The 21,351-nt window shown below is 43.7% G+C and overlaps 1 protein-coding gene across 1 annotated transcript in view; it reads left to right on the forward strand.

The window, feature by feature from the left end:
- RYR3 (ryanodine receptor 3) overlaps window positions 1-21,351 on the forward strand; it is a 499,145-nt gene that overhangs the window by 264,990 nt on the left and 212,804 nt on the right. Inside the window, exons 17-19 of the mRNA XM_031453356.2 lie at window positions 7,769-7,902; window positions 9,620-9,861; window positions 17,379-17,571. Of these exons, the coding sequence (XP_031309216.1) occupies window positions 7,769-7,902; window positions 9,620-9,861; window positions 17,379-17,571 (569 nt within the window). The remainder of the gene's footprint in view (window positions 1-7,768; window positions 7,903-9,619; window positions 9,862-17,378; window positions 17,572-21,351) is intronic.

The raw sequence follows: 21,351 nt of genomic DNA on the forward strand, positions 1-21,351 counted from the left end.
GCTAACACTCTTATGTTTTTCCTCTGTATTTTTTTTTTTTTTGAAGAGGGTGGGTTTTGGAAGTGAGCTAGCTTATTTAACTTTTTTTTTTAATTGTAGTCAGTTTACAATATTGTGTCAATTTCCTGTGTACATCACAGTGCTTCAGTCATACATGAATACACATATGTTCGTTTTCATATTCTTTTTCACCGTAAGCTACTACAAGACATCAAATATAGTTCCCTGTGCTATACAGTATAAACTTGTTTATCTATTTTATATATACCAGTCAGTATCTGCAAATCTCTACCTCCCAATTTATCCCTTCCTACCACTTTCCCCTTGGTAACCATAAGTTTGTTTTCTATGTCTGTGAATCTGTTTCTGTATTATAAATAAGTTCATTTGTCTTTTTTTTTTTTAGATCCCTCAGATAAGTGATATCGTATGGTATTTTTCTTTCTCTTTCTGGCTTACTTCATTTAGACACATTCTCCAGGTCCATCCATGTTGCTGCAAATGGCATTATTTTATTATTTTTTATGGCTGAGTAGTATTCTATTGTCTAAATATACCACAATTTCTTTATCCAGTCATCTGTTAATGGACATTTAGGTTGTTTCCATTTCTTATATATTGTAAATAGTGTTGCTATGAACATTGGGGTGCAGGTATTTTTTTGAATTAAGGTTCCTTCTGGATATATGCCCAGGAGTAGAATTGCTGGGTCATACGGTAAGTCTTTTTTTAGTTTTTTGAGGAATCTCCATACTGTTTTCCATAATGGCTGTACCACTGCATTCCCACCAACATTGTAGGAGGGTTCCCTTTTCTCCACAGCCTCTCCAGCATTTATTGTTTGTGGAATTTTGAATGATGGCCGTCCTGACTGGTGTGGTGGTACCTCATTGTAGTTTTGATTTGCATTTCTCTGATAATTTAGTGATATTGAGCATTTTTTCATGTGCCTATTGGCCATTTGTTTGTCTTCGTTGGAGAATTGCTTGTTTAGTTCTTCTGCCCATTTTTGGATTGGGTTGTTTGTTTTTGTTATTAAGTTGTATGAGCTGTTTATATATTCTGGAAATTAAGCCCTTATCAGTCTCATCTTTTGCAAATACTGTCTCCTATTCCATAGGTTGTTGTTTTGTTTTGCTTATGGTTTCCTTTGCTGTGCAAAAGCTTGTAAGTTTAATTAGATTCCATTTGTTTATTTTTGCTTTTATTTCTATTGCTTGGGTAGACTCCCCTGGGAGAACATTACTGAGATTTATGTCAGATAATGTTTTGCCTGTGTTTTCTTTGAGGATATTTATTGTGTCTTGTCTTTTGTGTAAGTCTTTTAGCCATTTTGAGTTTATTTTTGTGGATGGTATGAGGGAGTGTTCTAGCTTCATTGATTTACATGCTGCTGTCCAGTTTTCCCAACACCATTTGCTGAAGAGACTGTCTTTATTCCATTGTATGTTCTTGCCTCCTATGTCAAAGATTAATTGACCAAAAGTTTATAGGTTAATTTCTGGGCTCTCTATTCTGTTCCATTGGTCCATATGTCTGTTTTTGTACCAATACCATGCTGTTTTGATTACTGTAGTTCTCCTCTGTGTTTTTTTTAATGGAAGTACTAGGGATTGAACTCAGGACCTCGTGCGTGCTAAGCACACACTCTACCACTGAGCTATACCCCTTCAGGATTAGCAGATACTAACTACTATATATAAAATAGATAACAAGGTCCTACTGTATAGCACAGGGAACTATATTCAATACCTTGTAATAGCCTATAATGGAAAAGAATATGTAAAGGTATATATATGTATAACTGAATCACGATGCTGTACACCAGAAACTAACACAACATTGTAAATTGATGATACTTCCATTAAAAAAAAAAGACAGAAATCAGATTTAGAATAATGTAGAAAGTCTTGGCATCATGGCTTGTTCTTCAGTCAAACCAGACTTGCCTTGAGTCAAACCAAGCGAAGTAAATGATCTTCATGAACAAGCCAGAGAGGGGAAGCTGTGGGACTCTCCCTCTGATACAAAGCGGGTGTGTGACTTTGCACTCCAGTCATTTCAGCTGTGAAAGTGAAAAATAACGCCAGCTCACTTCTGAAGGTGGTATGCTATATCAAGTTTTTTGAGGCCTCTTAAAGTTCTAACACCCCTGTTTTTATGGAATTATATCTCTAAGACACAAAGATCTCTGGGGAAAGTCTATTGAAATATGTTTCATCTTGCCCCTTCAACATCTGCCCCATACATGGGGGTGGCTGCACTGACTAACTGGCAAGCAGGCAGTTTCTCCAAGGCTGAGGGGTATATTTCAGGAAGAGGTGGCATGATTGGACATGAGGGACAGCAGCTGGGCTCATGCGGAGGGGAGAGAACTCAGTTCAGTCACTGTTTCTCTCTGCTCGCCATCCGCTGCGGGCACCGCACATTGGAGACGTGTCTTGGGTCCAGGAGAACGAGCCTCTGCAGCATTGCTCAGATGATATGTATCATTCTTAGGAAACAAAAGAGCCATGGTCCTTAGCATCCGTGAAATTGCTTTGCAAAGAACAGAAAGAAATATGTGGGGTCTGTAATTGCTTTCCCAAATATGGTAAATCAAAAGCAGGCATGAGGCTCCTGCTTCAGCACAGCTTCGCTGCGTCCCAGTGTGTTCCTTCCCGTCTGCAAAGTGTAATAAGAGTAATTGATAAGCACCCAGGAACCCTGTGGGCTGAGCCATGAGCGATGTGCAGATGTCAAGAGGGGCCCTTTGACAGGAAAGCTGCTCTCGTTTCATTGCTCTCAGGACTGCCTTATGATCACACCACCTAACGCCCTTCATAAATGGCCAGCTTTGTAATAATTTCTTCCAGCCGAAAGCCACAAAGCATTTCATGGATTGTCGCTTAGGGGAAAGTTGATTTCTGTTCTGCCCATTCCACTGTTGAGAAAACTGAGGCTCAGGAGCTGCATTACTTTGTTAGGAATCAATACTTGGTCTGATATGTTAGCCCAGTGCACTAGCAGAGTAGTCTTGAATCTTCCAGAGCCAAAGCAGTGTTTGAGGAATTCCAGCAAGGCTGTCAAAATTCAGGCAGTGTGATTGTGGCACAAATAGTCTCCTCAAGGATGTCCCCTTTTTTTTGTCTTTTGATAGATTTTTGGATGGAGGCTGGCTTTGCCACGAATTCAGATCCTCCATTAGAGAATATTCAAGGATAGCTTTTCAAAGAGAAACCTGGTCTCAGGGGTATTTAGGGTAGCTTGGCAAAGAATGTGTTGAGTGCAGGCCAGACTTCCATCTCAACACTCATTTTTGCTTGGAAAATGCCAAAGCAGTATTTTCACATCCAGGCTGCTCTGTCTTGTCCAGCCCCAGGTTTCCAGGCATCTGTGACCCATTCACTTAGTTTTCCATGAAGACAGTGATTCAAAATATGTAGGATTTTAGAGCCATGAGGCACTTCACAAGCCCTCCAGTAACAATGACAAGGAAGATGATGGTCATAATAGCCAACATTTGTGTTGCATCTGACAACTGCCAGGCACTGTCCTCAGTGTTCACGTGCCTTTGTCTTTAGTCCTCACTGTGACTCCATGAAGCAGCATTATTATTATTTCCGCTTGACAGAGGCAAAAACAAGGCTGCTGTATATGAGCCCTGAGAATGGTAACCAGCTTGCCAGAGGCCACACAGCTAATTAATGACAGGCCAGGAGGAAATTTTAGGTCCCTAACTCCAAGCTTAATATCCTTTCCACTGTTTCTCAAGCTGCAGTTGACGTGTTCTGTGAGAATGTGTTTCATTTTGTGTTCTGATTTTTATTATTATATAAATAGAAAACTCTTTGCAGTGAGCAATTCACAATTGGAAAGCGTTTTCCTATGATGTTTGTGTTTCTCAGACTGGAGTTTGAGGGCCCCGGTGGGTCCATGAAGGTGATCTTCAGGGTCATGACACTTTTTCAAAAGTTTGTAGATGTGGTAGGTTTGAGAAACCCTGTACCACGCCACCTCCAGTCACATGCTTAGAATGAGGAAGAGTTACAAGAGTGGCAGTTACTGTGACCTCCCCCGCCTCCCTAAGACTTTTCGGTTGTTAGCTCTGTCCTTGCCTTGGAAAGCATTGCCATGCACCTAAAGCATGACCAGATTTAGGTCAAAAAGTCAGAGGGAAAGGACACAGGCTTTGGAGTGAAAGGGACAGAAGTGGGGTGCGCTGCCCACTCCCCATTTTCTGAACACGCTCTACCCCTTCACCTCTCAGTGATGAGACTCTTACTGATCCCTCAGCATCTTCTCACTGTCAACTTTTCCAGAACCATCAGCACCCTGTCTGCCCTCAAAACTTAATTCAAACGCCACCCCCTCCATGAAGCTTTTTCTGAGTCCCAGTTGGGCAGGTCTCCTCTCCTCCATCCTGGTACAGCGTGCACTCTGTTACGTGGCGGTTCCACCCTGCCTTTCACTGTAGTTCTGTTGCACGTATCTTCCTCTCAGAGGCTGTAAATTCCTTCCCAGCAGGGACCTTGTAATCCCCACAGTGCCATGCTCATGTGTTACACACAGCAGGCATTTAATACGTGTTTGTTGGAGGTGTAATGAATGACTAAGAGGAATGAATGACCAGAGCCAGAACCTACTCCTGCCTCATCCTGAATGTATGGATGGAAACTCACATATATGTACAACTCTCATCTCATCCAACAGATAGCTATTCGTGGTAAGCAACTCACTATGTTAGCAGTACTTATTTGGTTAAAAAAAACCAATCATTGAAAGTTATAACACCCTCTTTTTTTCCCATGGGCTAAACATCTAATAATAAAAATAAAATGTGCCCTTTCACTTGCCTCCCCCAACCTACCTTGCTCTAATCCTGCTCAGTGTTATTGCAGATAAATATTTTTATTATCTTCTTTGCTGTACAAGGATTTGGAGCCACCTGTAAGAAAAATACACGGTAAAATAGTAGTTTAATTGGTCCTGAGAAAGTATAAATCGGAACTGAAGGGTTAGCCTGGGTTGAGGGTGGGGGAAGACAGAGTTGAGCACCGATAAGCAAACAGTTAACCACCACAGACTTGCTGAGGTAGCTCCACAAAATCACCTGTGAGCTCCCCAGCAGCCAAGGCAGCGTGGAGGTGTTCCCAGCTACCCAGTTCAGGTAGCTGCAGGCAGAACGAAATCTGTTCTTTGGGGACAGCAAAGCACTCATTTTCCAACCACAGAAGATGATATAAAATTCACAGAATTAAGTACATTTTACATGTTTTAAAATAAAGCTTGTTTTTATAGATAAAAGCTGAGGACAAAATAACAGCAGCCAAATGATGTTTCCTCGGGTGTACAATACACATTTCTTATCTTTAAAGCAGAATTCCCACATAAGTCTCTGTTTGGGGTAGTGACTAGTGGAGGTTAAAAGCAAAAGAGAGGATCTTGAATGAAATGGGCTGTCAGTGATGAAGTGATTACAGCTGAGGAGCAAATGACGTCCATAAAGTGGGCCAGGGAAATTCTTAAGTTGGAACAGTGTGTAGATTCTGAAGACAGACAACCCCAAATGCTCACAGTGAAGTCACATCTGAGGCCAGTGAGCGGGAGGGCTCCGTGCTGTGTGGCCATTCAGAGACACTCCCCCAGTACAGGGCTTCACAGCCTGGAATGGTTTATGAATCTTTTGGGAATGGTGTTAAAATGAAGGCTCAGATCTGGTAAGTCTGGGGGGAGGTCTGACGTCTGTACTCTGACAAGCTCGGAGGTGATGCCAGCGCTGCTGGACCCCACGTGGAGTTAAGGAGACGCTTGGCCTTTGTCATCTTTCCTTGGATCTCCACATCCAGCTGGGAAGAGAGTACACGGAGCACAGTGTAGGCGGTTTTTAGGTACCAAGCCTGAAAGCAGTGCACATCGCGTCCGCCCACTGTTCGCTGGCCGGGACTCCGCCACATGAGCCTACATAGCTGCCGGGGAGGCTGGCCAATGCAGCCTCTCTGTGCTCGGGACCAGGAGACGGAGTCTGGTGACCACTGGGCGGTACCTGCCAAGGCCAACCATGCGTCCCGGGAGTCCCTGAGATGCCCCCTCTCTGTCAGAAAGCACCGCTGAGCCCTGGGCCTGTGCCCGCACGTCCTGCACGGTGGGCTGGCCTGGCCACACTCCCTTCACTTTTAAAAGAAGCCATTTAAACTTCTTCAGAAAAGGAAGTTTGCCCCCCCATCCTCCATTGTACCCAGAGAACTGCCTTCCTAGGACAGAGCACGAACAACGTCAGCAGGTTCTGTACAGCCCCATTTACTTACAGGTGAGGCAGCACTCTGTAGGGCTGTGCGCTTTCCAGAGCCTTTCTTCTCCTGCCGTCCCTCTTGTGTGTGGTTTGGGCTCTGCTGTCCCTCTGGCTGTGATAGCAAGGCTCCTGCTGCCAGCACTCCACAGCAAAGCAGATGAACGTGCGTGATAGGCCAGGTGATAAGTAATTTCCTGGCCATCTACGGCTCTTTTCATAGAGTGAGAAATTACCCTCTGGATTTCCAGAGCCACCGCTGATGTGTTTCACGGGGGTCGGTAATGGTCAGCATCCTCCGTAAAACCGCCCCTGGGGTTCTTTTCTGCTTGTCCTGTCCATGTGCTTTGTGTTTATCTGGAAAGAAATTGTCGTGCAGGGAGTCAGGTGGAAAACTAGTTTGTGAGAATTACGGATACAAGTGCCACCAACAGTCCGAGGCCCTCCAGCCCCACTAAGCGTTGTGTCTGTCGGCACAGCCTGCCACAGTCCTGGCCGTTAATTGTCCACTGCTGTTGGCACATTACTCCCATAGTGGGGAGGAGGAGGAGCCGTGCCTGGCCCGGCAGTTTGCTCTGCCGCCGTGGGAACACACAATCTGAGTGAACAAGGAGGCAGTGCGGTGAGACAGGGCAGACAGACCAGCACGTGGTGGAGGTGGCCAGGGGCTGTTCCCACCTCCTGGGCAGCTGGAAAATGATGTGCAACAGAAGCTGCTTGTAACAGGTCTGGGAGATTTAGGGGCCCCCTGGTTTGCTTGTTCCTGTGGTTTGCACTCACTCTAGAGGGGAGAAAGCAGGTGGGATGTTTTTGAATACAGATTTCTAGGAGTATTACGGTATCTTAATGAGCTTCGATGAGATCACAGCAGGAGACTGAAGACTTGGAATCTGCCCAGCTGTCACCTCTCCCCCACCCACGTGGGGGTCCCAAGCCTGCTACGTGCGAGGGACCTGAGCCAGGTGGGAGTCTGAGTGCCTTCCGTGAAAGCCTGAGTGAATGCCCCCGGTCCTGTGCAGAGGGCCCCCAAGGCCAGGCAGGAGCTTGGTTTCAGCTGGAGACCCAAGGAGGGCCTTCCAGCACTTACCCCGAGAGGAAGTTGTGCCTGGACCGTGTGCCGCAGATGCCTCCCCCAACCCTGGCCCTGGCCGAGATACTCACCTAGACAGACTGTCTTCAGAGCTCAGAGTCTTATTCACTGTAACAGAATAGTGACCACAAGTGACATGCCTGGTTTGGGGGGGCGGGACTCAAGGCTAGGGCAGAACGTACCCAGAAAGAAGCCTGACCTCGTTCCCCAAGAGGCAGCAGGCTCCGGGCAGCACCCACTCATGCCTGGTGAGGCAGGTGCCGCTGCCTTGACTCTGGAAAGGGTCTCCCACCTGTCCCCTGGCCTCCACCTTCTGGAGGCACGCTGCCTTCACGTGTTGTGGCCGTCAGGTGCTGCCCGTGGTGCCTTCCCGGTGGTCCTGAGGTCTGGCTGGGTGTGTCCTGCTGCAGGTGCTGGATGTGCTGTGCTCCCTCTGTCTCTGCAATGGGGTCGCAGTGAGAGCCAACCAGAATCTGATCTGCGACAACTTGCTGCCCCGGAGAAATCTGCTCCTGCAGACGCGGCTGATTAACGATGTGACAAGGTAAGGCCACCAGCGTCATTCCAAATGCCCATCTTGTCTCCAGAAAGGAAAGGAAGGGGGCTGATCTGAATGACAAAGCATCATTTCCGTGGTGATGAGGACACATAAGATGAAACTAGGCAAAGGTGTACTTTTTAGAGCCTCATACTCCAACCCTTTCAAACGTCTCCCCTTGAAGTAGCTGAAAGCAGAGTAAACGGACCATCCGAGGGCTAAAGAATTTGGCCGTAAGATGTCTACCATGTCTTATTTTAAACATTAATGAGTATCTTGTACCTTCTTCATAATTTATTTTTCTTCCGTTATGCCAACTTTTTTTTTTTTAATGTTTTAAAAGAAGGGACGTCCCATGTTCAGACTGGTTTCTTACTCCCTCGGGCATATGGCTGTTGACTCCAGGGCCATCTGTGAAGGCCAGCATGAAGAGTATTGGCATGTGCAGAACCCTAGCCTGCTGGCCCACGCATGCGGCCACGTGGGAGTCATTAACTCACCGGGCCGGGACTAGGCAGCAACTCAGCACCTTTCCACCCAGGCCCACTCCCTTCCCTGCAGTGTGAGAAGAGAAGCTCCATCTGAGGTGCAGAGCGGCCCGCAGACCTTAGCCATCACACAGACTGACTTTCTTCTGGGTACCTTGCCCACCCAAAAGGACATAGCCCCAGCCCAGAACAGCAGACCTCTGAGAGCAGGATTCCATCCAGAACAACTCCAAGTGCTTTGTCCCAAATTTTTAACCGTTTTTGCTGGATACATTAAAACCTCTATCCCTTAACAAGTTGGCCTCGTAGAGATGTCTCCACCCCAACTTTTATGTCATCTAGGTTGAATTTTTCAGCTTTATCGAGGTATAATTAACAAACAAAACTGTAAGGTATTTAAAGTGTACGATGCGATGATTCGATATACATAGATATCGTGAAAGGGCCCTCCCCATTGACACATCTTGTGAACTCCACAAATTTACCTTTTCTTTTAATGAGAACATTTAAATTCTACTCTCAGTAAATTTCAATTATATAATACGATGTTAACTATAATCACCATGTTATCCATTAGATCCTCAGACTTACTCATCTTATAAGGGAAAGTTTTTGCCCTTTTACCAGCCTCCCCCCGTCCCCCCACTCCCTCCCCCCTTGCCTCTGGAAACCACTTTTCTACTCTGTTTCTACAAGTTGGACTTTTCTTTCAGATTCCACATGTAAGTGATACCATTTGTCTTTCTCTGTCTGGAATATTTCTAATAGTGACTTCTTAATGCTTTCAAGGGACCATTATTAATAATGCCTAAGGGGAGAGGCTGCTGTTATGAAAATAGTTGCGTGCTTAAACCAATTTATAGAAGGTGAAACCGGAGTCATTTCTTTCACTTACAAAAAGAAACCAGGGTTTGTAAGCATCACAACCCTACGTGATGTTTTCTGCATCTTTACCCATGGTTGGCCCTCAGTGAATGTCGGTTGCCTTGAATGGAATATTTAAAGAGATATCCTTTATATTTTATCATGGAATGAATGTTATCCTGACACTTCCCACTAAGAATTTGATCAAGCATTGGAGGCTTGAAGCTTTTTCTACTTTAGAACAAGACAAGAATCAGAAAATTGCTCTTGCCCTCAGTTTAATTGGGCCCACACCTCCCGTGGTCTGGTTCAGTTTGCTTTCTTGTTTCCTAAGAGTCTGTAGATGCCAACTGTCCTGTGTTTAATTTCAGTATTCGGCCAAACATCTTCCTGGGAGTCGCTGAGGGCTCAGCGCAGTACAAGAAGTGGTACTTCGAGCTGATCATCGACCAGGTGGACCCCTTCCTCACAGCAGAGCCCACACACCTGCGGGTGGGCTGGGCCTCTTCCTCAGGCTATGCTCCGTACCCTGGAGGTGGGGAAGGATGGGGAGGCAACGGTGTTGGCGACGACCTGTACTCCTATGGCTTTGATGGGCTGCACCTTTGGTCAGGTAAGCACCTTGCCTCTTATCTCTTACTGGGGATGATTGAGGCTCAAATTGTTCAAATTGAGATGGTTACTTTTTGTTGAGATGATACAGACTCAAGTCCCAACTAATTAGTTGGTTCGGTGGGAAGGCGTCACATCTGAAGTGAGACTGTCCTGCTTTTACAGCCCGAGTCTGGCATGTCCAGCTGCCTGGTCCAGCACAGGTCACTTAACTTTTCTCAAGCTCAGCGTCTGCTTCTGTACAATCCTAACTGCATAGCATTGTCACAGTTGTATGGGCAAACGAAGGAGAAAAAGACTCAGCATTTATTCACTGGGCAGCGAGCTACACATCTTTTATGCATTTTTTCTCATACTTTATCCTTACAATGACCTCCTAAGGTAGAAATATTAATCTCATGTGACAGACATGGAAACTGAACACAAGATGTTTAGTTAACTTATTTGCAGTCATACAGGAAAGGATCCAGATCTGACTACAAGTCCATCGTCTTGTGGATGCAACATGCTCCTTCATGACACATGTTATAAAACATCTGGTTCTGTGCCTGACACGGAGTAGACTGGCATCTCTTAAAAGAATTCACAGCTTCCTTCTTTTACATAAACAGTGATGCTTTCCCTAAGCATGTCCCCGGCCAGTGCCTGTGGAGGAGTCAGTTGGCTTCTGCCTGCCTGCGTGAAAATGTAAGACGAACTCTCAGGCTTCCTCCCAAAACAGAAGTTCTACTTCTCCCATCTGTTGTCCACAGTGTGTCTGACCTGTATCTTCTGAAAAACTGCAGCTGGAGACATTGTGTCCCTTATAGAAGTCCCCTATGCAAGCAGGATACTGCCTGCCTCTTACAGGAGGAACCGTGACAGTGAATTAATTCTTCCTTAATTAACTCCCTCTAGTACAAGGGGAAAAATTGTCTCTACCAGACAAACCTATTTATTTTCTTTTGTGACTGAGAACTGCATTACCCATCATGTTTTCCTTCTTCCCTTAGCTTCCAGCTAAAACGGACAGCTTAGGTCCTGGTGACGTTTCTTATAGTTGGTTTTTAATTTCTTTTTATTGAAGTATAGCCAGTTTACAGTGTTGTGTCAATTTCTGCTTTAGTCGTCAATTGATCAATATGTGGTTTTTTTTAAAGTTTATGCTGTTTTATGTTCAGCATAAGCACGTTTTAACTTTCAGGAATGGTGTAAGCGTATTGATTTATATACTTATTTATCCTGGATGATGTATGGGAAGAAACAGTCTGTGTCTGTGTTTTGTGTGGCCCAGGGGACAGTGTGGTAGAGACAAGAGCAGGTACAAAACGGCAGGATGATGAGTTAGAGTCAAGTGACAATCCTGTTGTTCTCTTATCTTCCCCACTCACCCTCCCCTGGTCCCATCTCCGTGGGGGTGGGAGGTCTTCTCCTCCTGGTTCTCAGAGCCCCGTTGTGCAGCCCTGTGTCTGTGGTGACACAGTTCTAGTAGCCATGAGCTTAGGTTATCACCAGATGTCGTAAGACTCTCAGAAAGTTGTCTCTGGGGAAGTGATTTGAAAAGAGTCATTCTGCTCACACACATCTGCAGCCCCTGAGTTTGGTGAAATTGAATCTGTGGGGGAGTGAGTGGAATTGAGGTGAGAAAATCATGACCCACTGCCTCCTGATGGCTGCTCAGTTCACGCCGTCACCTCACTGTGACCCAAGCATGTTCTCTGGATCCCAGGCTGCACCTGAAGAGAACGCTGGGTTGGTTAAGGAAATAGGAGTCTATTCAGACTCTCGAATGAAACAAATTGCCCCTAGTTTCCAAGAAGAAACTGTTCTCAAAGGGAAAAACATACTCAGTCTTTTCCGGATTTTGCTGCACTCCATGGAGTACATGGCATATCCATTTGTAAAATCTGCAGAATAAATACATCTGTGATTCAAGAGGCAAGAGAACCCACATGTCTTGCATCCAGAAAGGGCTGCTGTCAGTGCATTTCTGACCCTACACATCCATCTGATTGTGTATTGTTTGGGGAGGTACAGAGCCCAGGAGTGTCTGGTGTCCACCTCTTCCCTGTTGTCTGCTCGAGACCAGGAGGCTGGATGTGCCCAGCCCGCACGGTGATCACCGGCAGTGGCTCATCTGATTGGAAATACAGGGGAAGGGGACTTGAGACTCAGTTGCTCACTAAGACACAAAGCTTCCTTGGGTCTGGGCATCATTCTGAATTCTCCAGTCGGCACCCGGGGAACATCTGTCCTGCAGAAGGCACTACAGATAAATATGTCAGCGTGTGCTCCAGATGTAAACGCCCAGGTCCATTAACTTTAGATTCATCTGTGTGCATAAATTAAGCCAGTGCCTTGAACTGGGCTTTAATGTACCTACTAAAGCACAGTAGATGTGGCCGAAGTTGCAAAGAATGGCGGAGCCCCCAACACTTTGTTAGTAGAGGAATTCTGGATTGGTTAAGAAGAAACAGAATGGCTTTGGAGTTACGCCCAGGTGTGAATCCCAGCCCTTCACTTACTTGCTTTTTTGACACTGAGCAAATTACTGAACCTCTCAGAGACTTGGATTCCTCAGACAAAATGAAGATGATATGACGCTCTTAGGGAATTTAAATGAAATGAGGGACATGAGGTTCCTGATACACACTAGCCCAAGAATATCTGATTTCCCTTCCCTCACTGTCTGTGAAGTTGACGAAAGTCATAAAGGCAAGTTCAGAGTTCTCAGTGTCTCACTCGAGACCAGGAGATTAGCCCCATCCTCAGGGTATGAAGAACCCAGGTTCCATGCTGAATGGGGAAGGAAATTTCAGTGACATCCTGGGAATATGAATGAGCTTTTCTTCTGCACGGCGGGAGGGCAGGCTTAACAGGTCTCTTTAGCCACCAAAGCCTGTGAAGTCACGTTCAAGCATCAGGTGCACCAATCTCTCCCATTTCAGTCCTGCCCAACCCTCCCTCCTCCTTGCAGAGGAGTGGCTCCTTTCTTGTCATGGCGTCACTTCTCCTCCCCTAACGTAGCCTTTATGTACCTACGTAGCCTTTTGCAGTTGGTGGTGAACTTGGCTCAGGGCAGCCTATATAGTACATCGCTGCTTAGGGAGCAGTTTCATAGGAGGAAGTCACACCTACGCTTCCCTTTTAACAACTTTTTCCCTTGCAAAATTGGAAGAAGCAGAGGAATTCACCTTCCCAAGAGGTAAGTGATACAGGAAGTAAATGAATAAAATATAATTGTGTTTGCTGATTTATCATGACTTCTGATCGAGGTAATTTAGTGCTACAGTAAAGCTTGTAGGAGAGGGTCCTTACCTGTCTCCCTACTAAGATGAGCTCCAGGGTATTGGTTCCTCTGTTAAAACACACCCCCGCTGTGACTCAGGCTTTTCCAGCCCCAGCGCCCGACAGGGGAGGATTCGGGAGGAGCTGTGCAACACCAGCATTCTTCTGTACTAGAATCCCCTCTCTTTCCAAATGCCTGAGTATTGGTGTTTCCATTGTAATACCAAACTCCGCAGTGCCTGGGGTGATGGAAGTGCTGAGCGTCAGTGTTTTCTCAGTTGTCCACATGACTCATCAGAAGAGAGGAGAGTCCGCAGTAATACATCCTTAGGTTAATTTGAAGATGTGCGACATATGATAAAGCGGCTTTTTTTCTTTACCTTAAAATGCTAGAACTTGGAACGGCCTTTCTGAGCTTCCGGGGACTTTCAGATGGGCCCGAGCCTCTAAGTCAGGGCAGGTTTCTTCAGACTAGCAGAGGCCACAGTATTTCCTAGCCTGTCCCGGTAGGTGGCCCCAGGATTACTCACCCTTCCTAGTATCTTGAAAAGCAGTTGAAGCAATTTAGAAAAAATCTTTGACAAATTGGCTTCTCCTTTCTACAGCATCACATTTCTGTTGGTTGTGCTAAAAGGGTCAAATACATCTTAAGTGTATTTGAAAGTGACTGTTCTTGAGCCCTGCCTTTCAATAAAGGGATTTATTGATTTCTGTAGCTCAGTTTTCAGATTACTTTGTGGACTCCGCCCTCAGTGCTATGAGTCTCTATATTGTTATTTTTACCTAATGTTATAAAAGACAAAATATGCCTACAGTGTTCTGCTCAGCTTATGTACTGTTAGCCTAGTTATTAAAGTGTCTGGAGTTACAAAATCAATACTAATACCATTTATTGTGGGTTACAATGTGTCAGGCTCTTCCAGTTACTCTATATGGAATAATTCATTCAAAACTCACAGTAGCCCCATGACATTATTATTTTCATTTGATAGATGAGGAAAATTGAGTCCACAAAGGTGAGTGACTAGCCCAAGGTCACACAGTAAGTGGCAGAGCCAGGACTGAAGCCCAGGGAACCTGGTTGTAGGAACACTGCTACACTCTACTGCCTCTCGAGTGGTACACAGGACATCAGTTATTTGGTCAAAATCATAGGAATAATAATGGTACCTTACAAACGGCTCTTGACAGCATCACTGTGGGCACTACTGTACCCATGTTACGGACATAGAAGTTGAGTTCCTAATAAGATCACAGCAGATAAAGATTTGGTGTTTGAACTCAGCCCTCCGTAGCTCCAAGACTGCTCCCCACCCACCCCCATGCCAGCTCAGTTGGACAGACAAGCATCTTGTTCAAATGTGGGGTGCAGGGCCCTTTGGAATCACCCGGAGTTATGAAGGCCCTCCCAGGGGTTGAGATTGCTTCCTCCAGTTGGGAACAGTTTTATAATACAGGGTGTACAAAAGCAATCTCACAATTCCAGCATTTTCTAGTTTCAAGTCTTCACACTACTCACATTTTAAGACTGGATGTACTTTATCAGATGACCTTTTACAACATGATTATTATATGAAATGGACTCTTTTATTCAAATAGACTTCCCATTACATTCCTCTAAGCACTTGCTAAATATATGCTTTCTATCCAGTGATTATCACCAGTCTCCCTTTAGTTTCTAGATAATATTGGTCCTAAACTTTGTATTCTCTACTGTATATGTTTTAAATGTGGGCTCAGACTATGATTTTGATTTGCCTATAGGCGATCTTACCAAGTGTTCCAATAGCAACTTGGTGCCCAGTCTCTTAGAATAAAAGTGGTGAAAGACAGTGTCATTTACCACAAGGACACAGTTGCTCATCCTGGTGGTTATTTTCAACTAAGAGAGCAAACTGGACAGGAGAGGTTGTCCCAGCCATCCTTCCTCAGGAAGGTGCTTGGCTACCATGGTGTATTGAGGGCTAAATAAAGCTCAGAATTTGGCCTCTGATGGCATCGAAAATGCTGCTCTGTGAAGAGCATCCCATGAAAGCTGCTCGTTCCCTTCCCTGGCAAGGCTCAGGCCGGTGTGGGAGCCAGCAGTGAGCTCTGAGAGGGCCCTGGAGTCACAATTCAACATACCAGTTTTGTCCTAGTTGATGTGGGTCTAAGAAAGTTGAAGTCACCTCTCATTTGTATATCTTACCCAGTAAGGATCTGGATACTTATGAAGGTAGTTGTCCAACCCAGCATTTCAATTATCTCCTGATTTTCCCAAATTAATGGAAATCTCTTAGAGTTTGTTCAAAGGCCTACCATGATATTTTCCAGAAGTTAAACTAATTGAAAAAGGAACAATTGAAGCCAGAAAGATTGGTTTTTAAGGGGGAAATGAGAAGTCTTAAGAATGAGACAATTATAGCAAGTTTTGTTGAGTCGTAATACCATAGATTCCTTTCATAATAGACTTGAGTATGATAAGGAAGGAAAGAGTCTAGGACTTCGGGTATCTAAACCCCATAAAAGGCACCGAGAGAGCTCAGTCTCTTCAAATGGAGATATGAGAACGTGTCCAACCTACACACTTATCAGGTTTGCTTAGATTTGTTTTGTTTTAAACAGTGTTGACTGTAGGTCCTACAATGAGGAAGTTGTTCCTCGTTCTCAGCAATGAAACAAGACACCAAGTTACAAAAACAGTCCGAGGCCATCCCAGCCTAATTTGCCAATAGGCACTGAATACATTCCGTGTTACTAGAATGCAGGCAGCCCAGGCTCTGGTCCAGCCTTATTCCCCTCTCTCACCTCCCCAAGCCCCCATCGAGTTCCAGCCTCACCAGACTCTAGCCGTTCTGCAAATGTGCCATACACTCCTTTTGCATAAGCTAAGCTTCTGTCTAGAATGCTCTTTTCTTTCTCATTATCTAGTGAGCCTTTCATTCTTCAAGTTTTCACTTGTCCCATGTTCCCAGTCTGACTCAGCCCCTGCTTTTTCCTCTAGAAGGCATCTCGTTGTGAGTGCCTCCATTCCAACAATTATACTCAATTGCAGTTCTTTATTTGAATATTCACTTCCCACCAGACTCTGGATTTCTTAAGGGCAGGAGCTGAATCGTCTGTCTTTGATCCCAGCCCCAAGCACAGTACCTGGCACAGTGTAGAGTCTCATTACTGTTTGTGGAAGCGGGGGAGGGAATACAGCATGGTTTTGTCAATCACCCGAAAGAAACAGAAGGGGGTACCTAACATTTTTTTTGTTAAGGAGAGAGTAGTAGTTTCACTATTTTAAATCCACCACTTAGTTTAGAATCTATTACTAGAATAGCAGTAACCACTGAAAACATTAAGTAGTTCTAAACTGAGATTAGAAATATTACATAGCATGGATATATGTACAAAATTTATGAACGGCTCACATCCTCATCACAAGGGGATTTTTTTTTAAATTGCCTTTTCATGGCATATTATTAAGCCATTAAAATGTAGTTGCTAATGAATATCCCATGATATAGTCGAATATTTGTAATGTTATAAGTACAAATTACAAAACCTACAGTATCTCAGTTTGGGTGAATATTTTTATATATATGTGTGTGTGTATGTAAGAGTAGAAGTGTGTTGTATTGTTACCTTTTTTCCTTGTTTATACTTTTCTATATACATGATTAACATTTAAAATGAGTATGTATTACTCCTGTGATCAAGAAAGAAGATACATTTTTATAAATGTTTTGCTTGAAACCCCATATTAATGCCTGACATTTGCCCCTTCATCGCCCTCTTCCCAGTAGAACTGTAAATCTGCTAGGGTTGGGCGGGGCGGCGATGGTAATTTACTTGTAGAACTTCCGGAACGGGACCGCGTGCTGTAGAAAACCTAAGAGGTGATTGTCTCGAGACTGTAAGTTAGGCCAGGAAATGACAGATCATCTTATGAAAGAGATGAAACAACAAGAGAAATCACCAGAACAGAGTAACTGCAAAGCAGTTTTGCCCGTCACTCCAGACACCAGGCCAGAATCTGCGCACACACGAAGCAGGTTGCATGCTCGTTTGTTCTCATTCCTGGCCGCTTGAGCGCTCGCCCGGGACTTGGGCTGCCCACTCGCAAAGCTCAGGAAACCATTTCTCGTTCACCTCACACAGGAAGCAAACGCAGCAGCGCCTCCAGACCTCCTGTGTGCCATCCCACCTCCCCGCCTCCCCCGGGTGCCCGTGGGCGTCTCCTCCAGAGCCCCACATGCCTCCTTCCTGTTCTCTGCCCGCCAGGCCGCATACCCCGAGCCGTGGCCTCCGTCAACCAGCACCTCCTCCGGTCGGACGACGTGGTGAGCTGCTGCCTGGACCTTGGAGCGCCCAGCATCTCTTTCCGCATCAACGGGCAGCCTGTCCAGGGGATGTTTGAGAACTTCAACACAGATGGGCTCTTCTTCCCTGTGGTGAGCTTTTCAGCAGGTGTCAAGTAAGTTATGGCCGTGACTTTGTGGAGAGTAGCTCGCTGTCCCCCCAACGCCCCACCGCGCCTATGAGCTGGGGGGCGTGGCCGTCTCCTTCAGGGCTTCAGTGCCAAGAGCCAAGCTCCCCCAAGAAAGCGATGGTGAAAGGGGAGAGCAATTTAGATCATGTGTGTGTTCCTCCTGCCAGGGTTTATATAAGGTCCTCCAATGAACAGGAAGGTAAATAAGATAAATCCTATGTAGAAAGTTACTTTAATAATTATAAAAAGTATTATATCCTCGTTATAAAAAAAATTTGAAAGATACAGTTATAAAGAAGACATTTAATATCATCCATCGTCCCAATACTAAGCACTATAATCTCTACTAATAGTTTGGCATGTTTTCAAGTCTTTTATATTACAGATATATGTATTTTTTAATTGGCATCTCACTAAATATGAAGTTTTATGTCTTGATTATTTTTCATTCAGCAGTAAGTACTAAGTTATTAAGTACTGAGTTATTAAGTATCCTCCTCAAAATGATTTTTATGGCCATAGAATAAATAAATTTGACTGTCCCATAATAGAACCATTACTTTGTGTTAGACTTTCATGCTGATTTCATTTTTATTGTTATAAATGATTATGAACACCCTTGAACATAACTCTTTGTCTGCATTTCTGTTTGGTTCCTCCTAGCAGGAGGTCAAAAGGTGTAATCTTTTTAAAGCCCAAATTTATAAAATCACATGACCAAGTAGATTCTCAGGAAGATTGTGTGAACAGTTCAAAATTCACTATCAACAATTCTGAAATCTAAAAAGCTCTGAAAACCATACATTTTTTTCATAACTCATTTCACCAGAAAACCTGACCTGAAGTCATTTTTGTGGCAAAAACTCTCATCAACAGAAATGAGGCTGTTTTCGGTCTTTGGTTTATGCCACTTCTTGTGACTATTTATATGTGTAACTGCAGAAATGTCAATGTGTTTGATTGTGGGGTACAGCCTCCCACCTAACTGGAGGTTCTGTTTAATATATACTTTCTGTCATGCCTTCTGCCTTCTTTAAAATCTAAAGAATTCTGAAGTCTGAAACACAACTGCAAAAATTTCAGATACAAGATTTGGGCATGTAGTATCATTTAAAGTAACAGATAGGAATACCCAACTGATTGGATCCTCATTAACTTTTACTGTTATTTTTAATATTTGCCAGTTTGAGAAAATTGTATCTTAAAGTTTTAACTTCCTATTTGTTTGATTACTGATATGGTTAAACATTTTTTATGCTTCTTGTTCTTACATATTATTTCAACCGAATTTTCTTTTTAACATTTTTTATTGAGTTATAATCATTTTACAGTGTTGTGTCAAATTCCAGTGTAGAGCACAATTTTTCAGTTATACATGAACATATATATATTCATGGTCACATTTTTTTCACTGTGAGCTACCATAAGATCTTGTATATATTTCCCTGTGCTATACAGTATAGTCTTGTTGATCTATTCTACATTTTGAAATCCCAGTCTGTCCCTTCCCACCCTCTGCCCTCTTGGCAACCACAAGTTTGTAGTCTATGTCTACAAGTCTGTTTCTGTTTTGTGTTTATGTTTTGGGGTTTTTTTAGATTCCACATATGAGCAATCTCATGTGGTATTTTTCTTTCTCTTTCTGGCTTACTTCACTTAGAATGACATTCTCGAGGAACATCCATGTTGTTGCAAATGGCATTATGTTGTCCGTTTTTATGGCTGAATAGTATTCCATTATATAAATATACCACATCTTCTTTATCCAGTCATCTGTTGATGGACATTTAGGCTGTTTCCATGTCTTGGCTATTGTAAATAGTGCTGCTATGAACATTGGGGTGCAGGTGTCATTTTGAAGTAGGGTTCCTTCTGAATATATGCCCAGGAGCAGGATTCCAGGGTCATCGAATTTTTTTTTTTAGTTTTGTGTTTTCCACCTTTCTGGTCTTAATTTTGGGGGGCCATATTTTTATATATTAAGGTTGCTAACCTTTTGTCTTATTGACTTCAGTTTTTCCCCAGTTTGTGATTTACCTTTTTACACTTAGGTTTTTTGGGGGGCCCGGGGGGAGGGTTTGGTTTACTTTTTCTCTTTTACAAAAGCAGTGGAAGTTTAAAAAAAAAAATCCCAAAAGCTCATAATCGTCCCACCCGGAGGTAGCCGTATTACCTTTTTACTTAAACATTCCAATAATTTTACTTTAAATTGGGCTTGTACTGTGCATGCTGTTTCTCTACATACTATTGCTAACTATTGTGTTCATTGCTCTGCCCCTTTCCCTGTACCAGCTGGATGTTGCATTAATTATTTTAGTCTGATGATACATTTTAACATTTGTAAGGCACTATATGTTATATAATGTATTATAACTCTCATTATAACACATTATAATATTTTTATCCCAGGAGTTCTAACTCTTTTTGTCCCCAAATTGTCTCACGTGTTGCATGATGATTTTTAATCATTAACTCATCTATCCAGTCGCTCTCAGAGTAAAGAGATAGGATGTTTGAATGTGTACATTTCTTGTTGTTGTTGGGGATTCTTGGAAATCTTCTCTTGGCAGAGATTGCAGCTAGAAGGTGAAGAAACAGGGGGCTGACAAGTATTCATATGTCGAAGATGTTTCTAGTAGCTTGTGTCCAGGTCAGAGGATCCTGAATCCTTCTCAGTGCACAGGAGAAAGAGAAGCAAAGTTTGATGATGAGAAAAATGAGATGTCTAACCCATCTGTAAGGCGCAACCACTGCGAGAATTTGAGGAGTAGGGGTCCACATGTGTTGACTTGAGAAGTTAATACCTTAGGTGTAAAAACTTCTTGCTTATTATAGCAGTTGAGTGAGTGGTAAGCTGAAGAGTGGTATCAGGGGGCTTGACTTCTCTTAAGCCTCCTCTCTACCGGGAAGCTATCACCTGTGATATATTCCTGTCTTTGGTTCTCAAAGCATGATATGGTCCAAGAGATGGAATTGCAGGTGTCTGCATACTTGAGAAGTGCATTTACTGAGGTATGCCCCGTCCGTCACATGATGTCTTTTGTCATGGTCAGTGCTGGTCCTGTACTGGAGTAGACAGTTGGTTTATTTTTGCTTATGACAAATGGGATCGGTGTACTGATACTTTTACACCAGCTGGTAAAATACAGTTTGGTGTTGAAATCCAGCACCTCCTCTCTCTACTTCTTTGGTTCAGTTGTGCAAAAAGCTAGAAAGAGAAAGCAAGATATTAATTCCAAGTTAATTAAAATATATTATTGAAAATAAATGTTTTTAATAACAAAATTGAAAAGGAATTATTATTTTTACCCAATATAGTAGAACACTTGCCTCGTTCTGTAGTACCTCTCCTGGCAAGGTGCAAGCTTACGCCTATCTAGAGAGAGAGTCTTCTCCCATCATGGAAGCATTCAGAATCGTTTCTCATCTTCATCTTTACCTTCTTTGTAGCCTCTAAATTAGATTTCTCTCTCACAGTCCCGTTTCCTCCTCTTTAATGGTCTTCGCTGAGGTCATCGTCTTGAATTTGTGACCCCACAATTACTTTCGTAATTACAAGCTATGTTGTTAATAATACCTGATTAGGATGTTCCTGGCAGCAGGCATCGGAGAGCAAAAATCTTTTTCAGTTAGATTTACCCACCGTGAAGTCAAAAGTAGCATGAGTGATTACTAACAAAATCCACAAATCAGTATGTGCTCTCGTTTCTATTATGAATGTGCCGCCTTAGTTTCCTTCTCAGTGAGCGTGGATGTTTGTGGACG

This window comes from Camelus dromedarius, chromosome 5 (genome assembly GCF_036321535.1).
Source record: "Camelus dromedarius isolate mCamDro1 chromosome 5, mCamDro1.pat, whole genome shotgun sequence".
Taxonomy (NCBI): Eukaryota; Metazoa; Chordata; class Mammalia; order Artiodactyla; family Camelidae; genus Camelus; species Camelus dromedarius.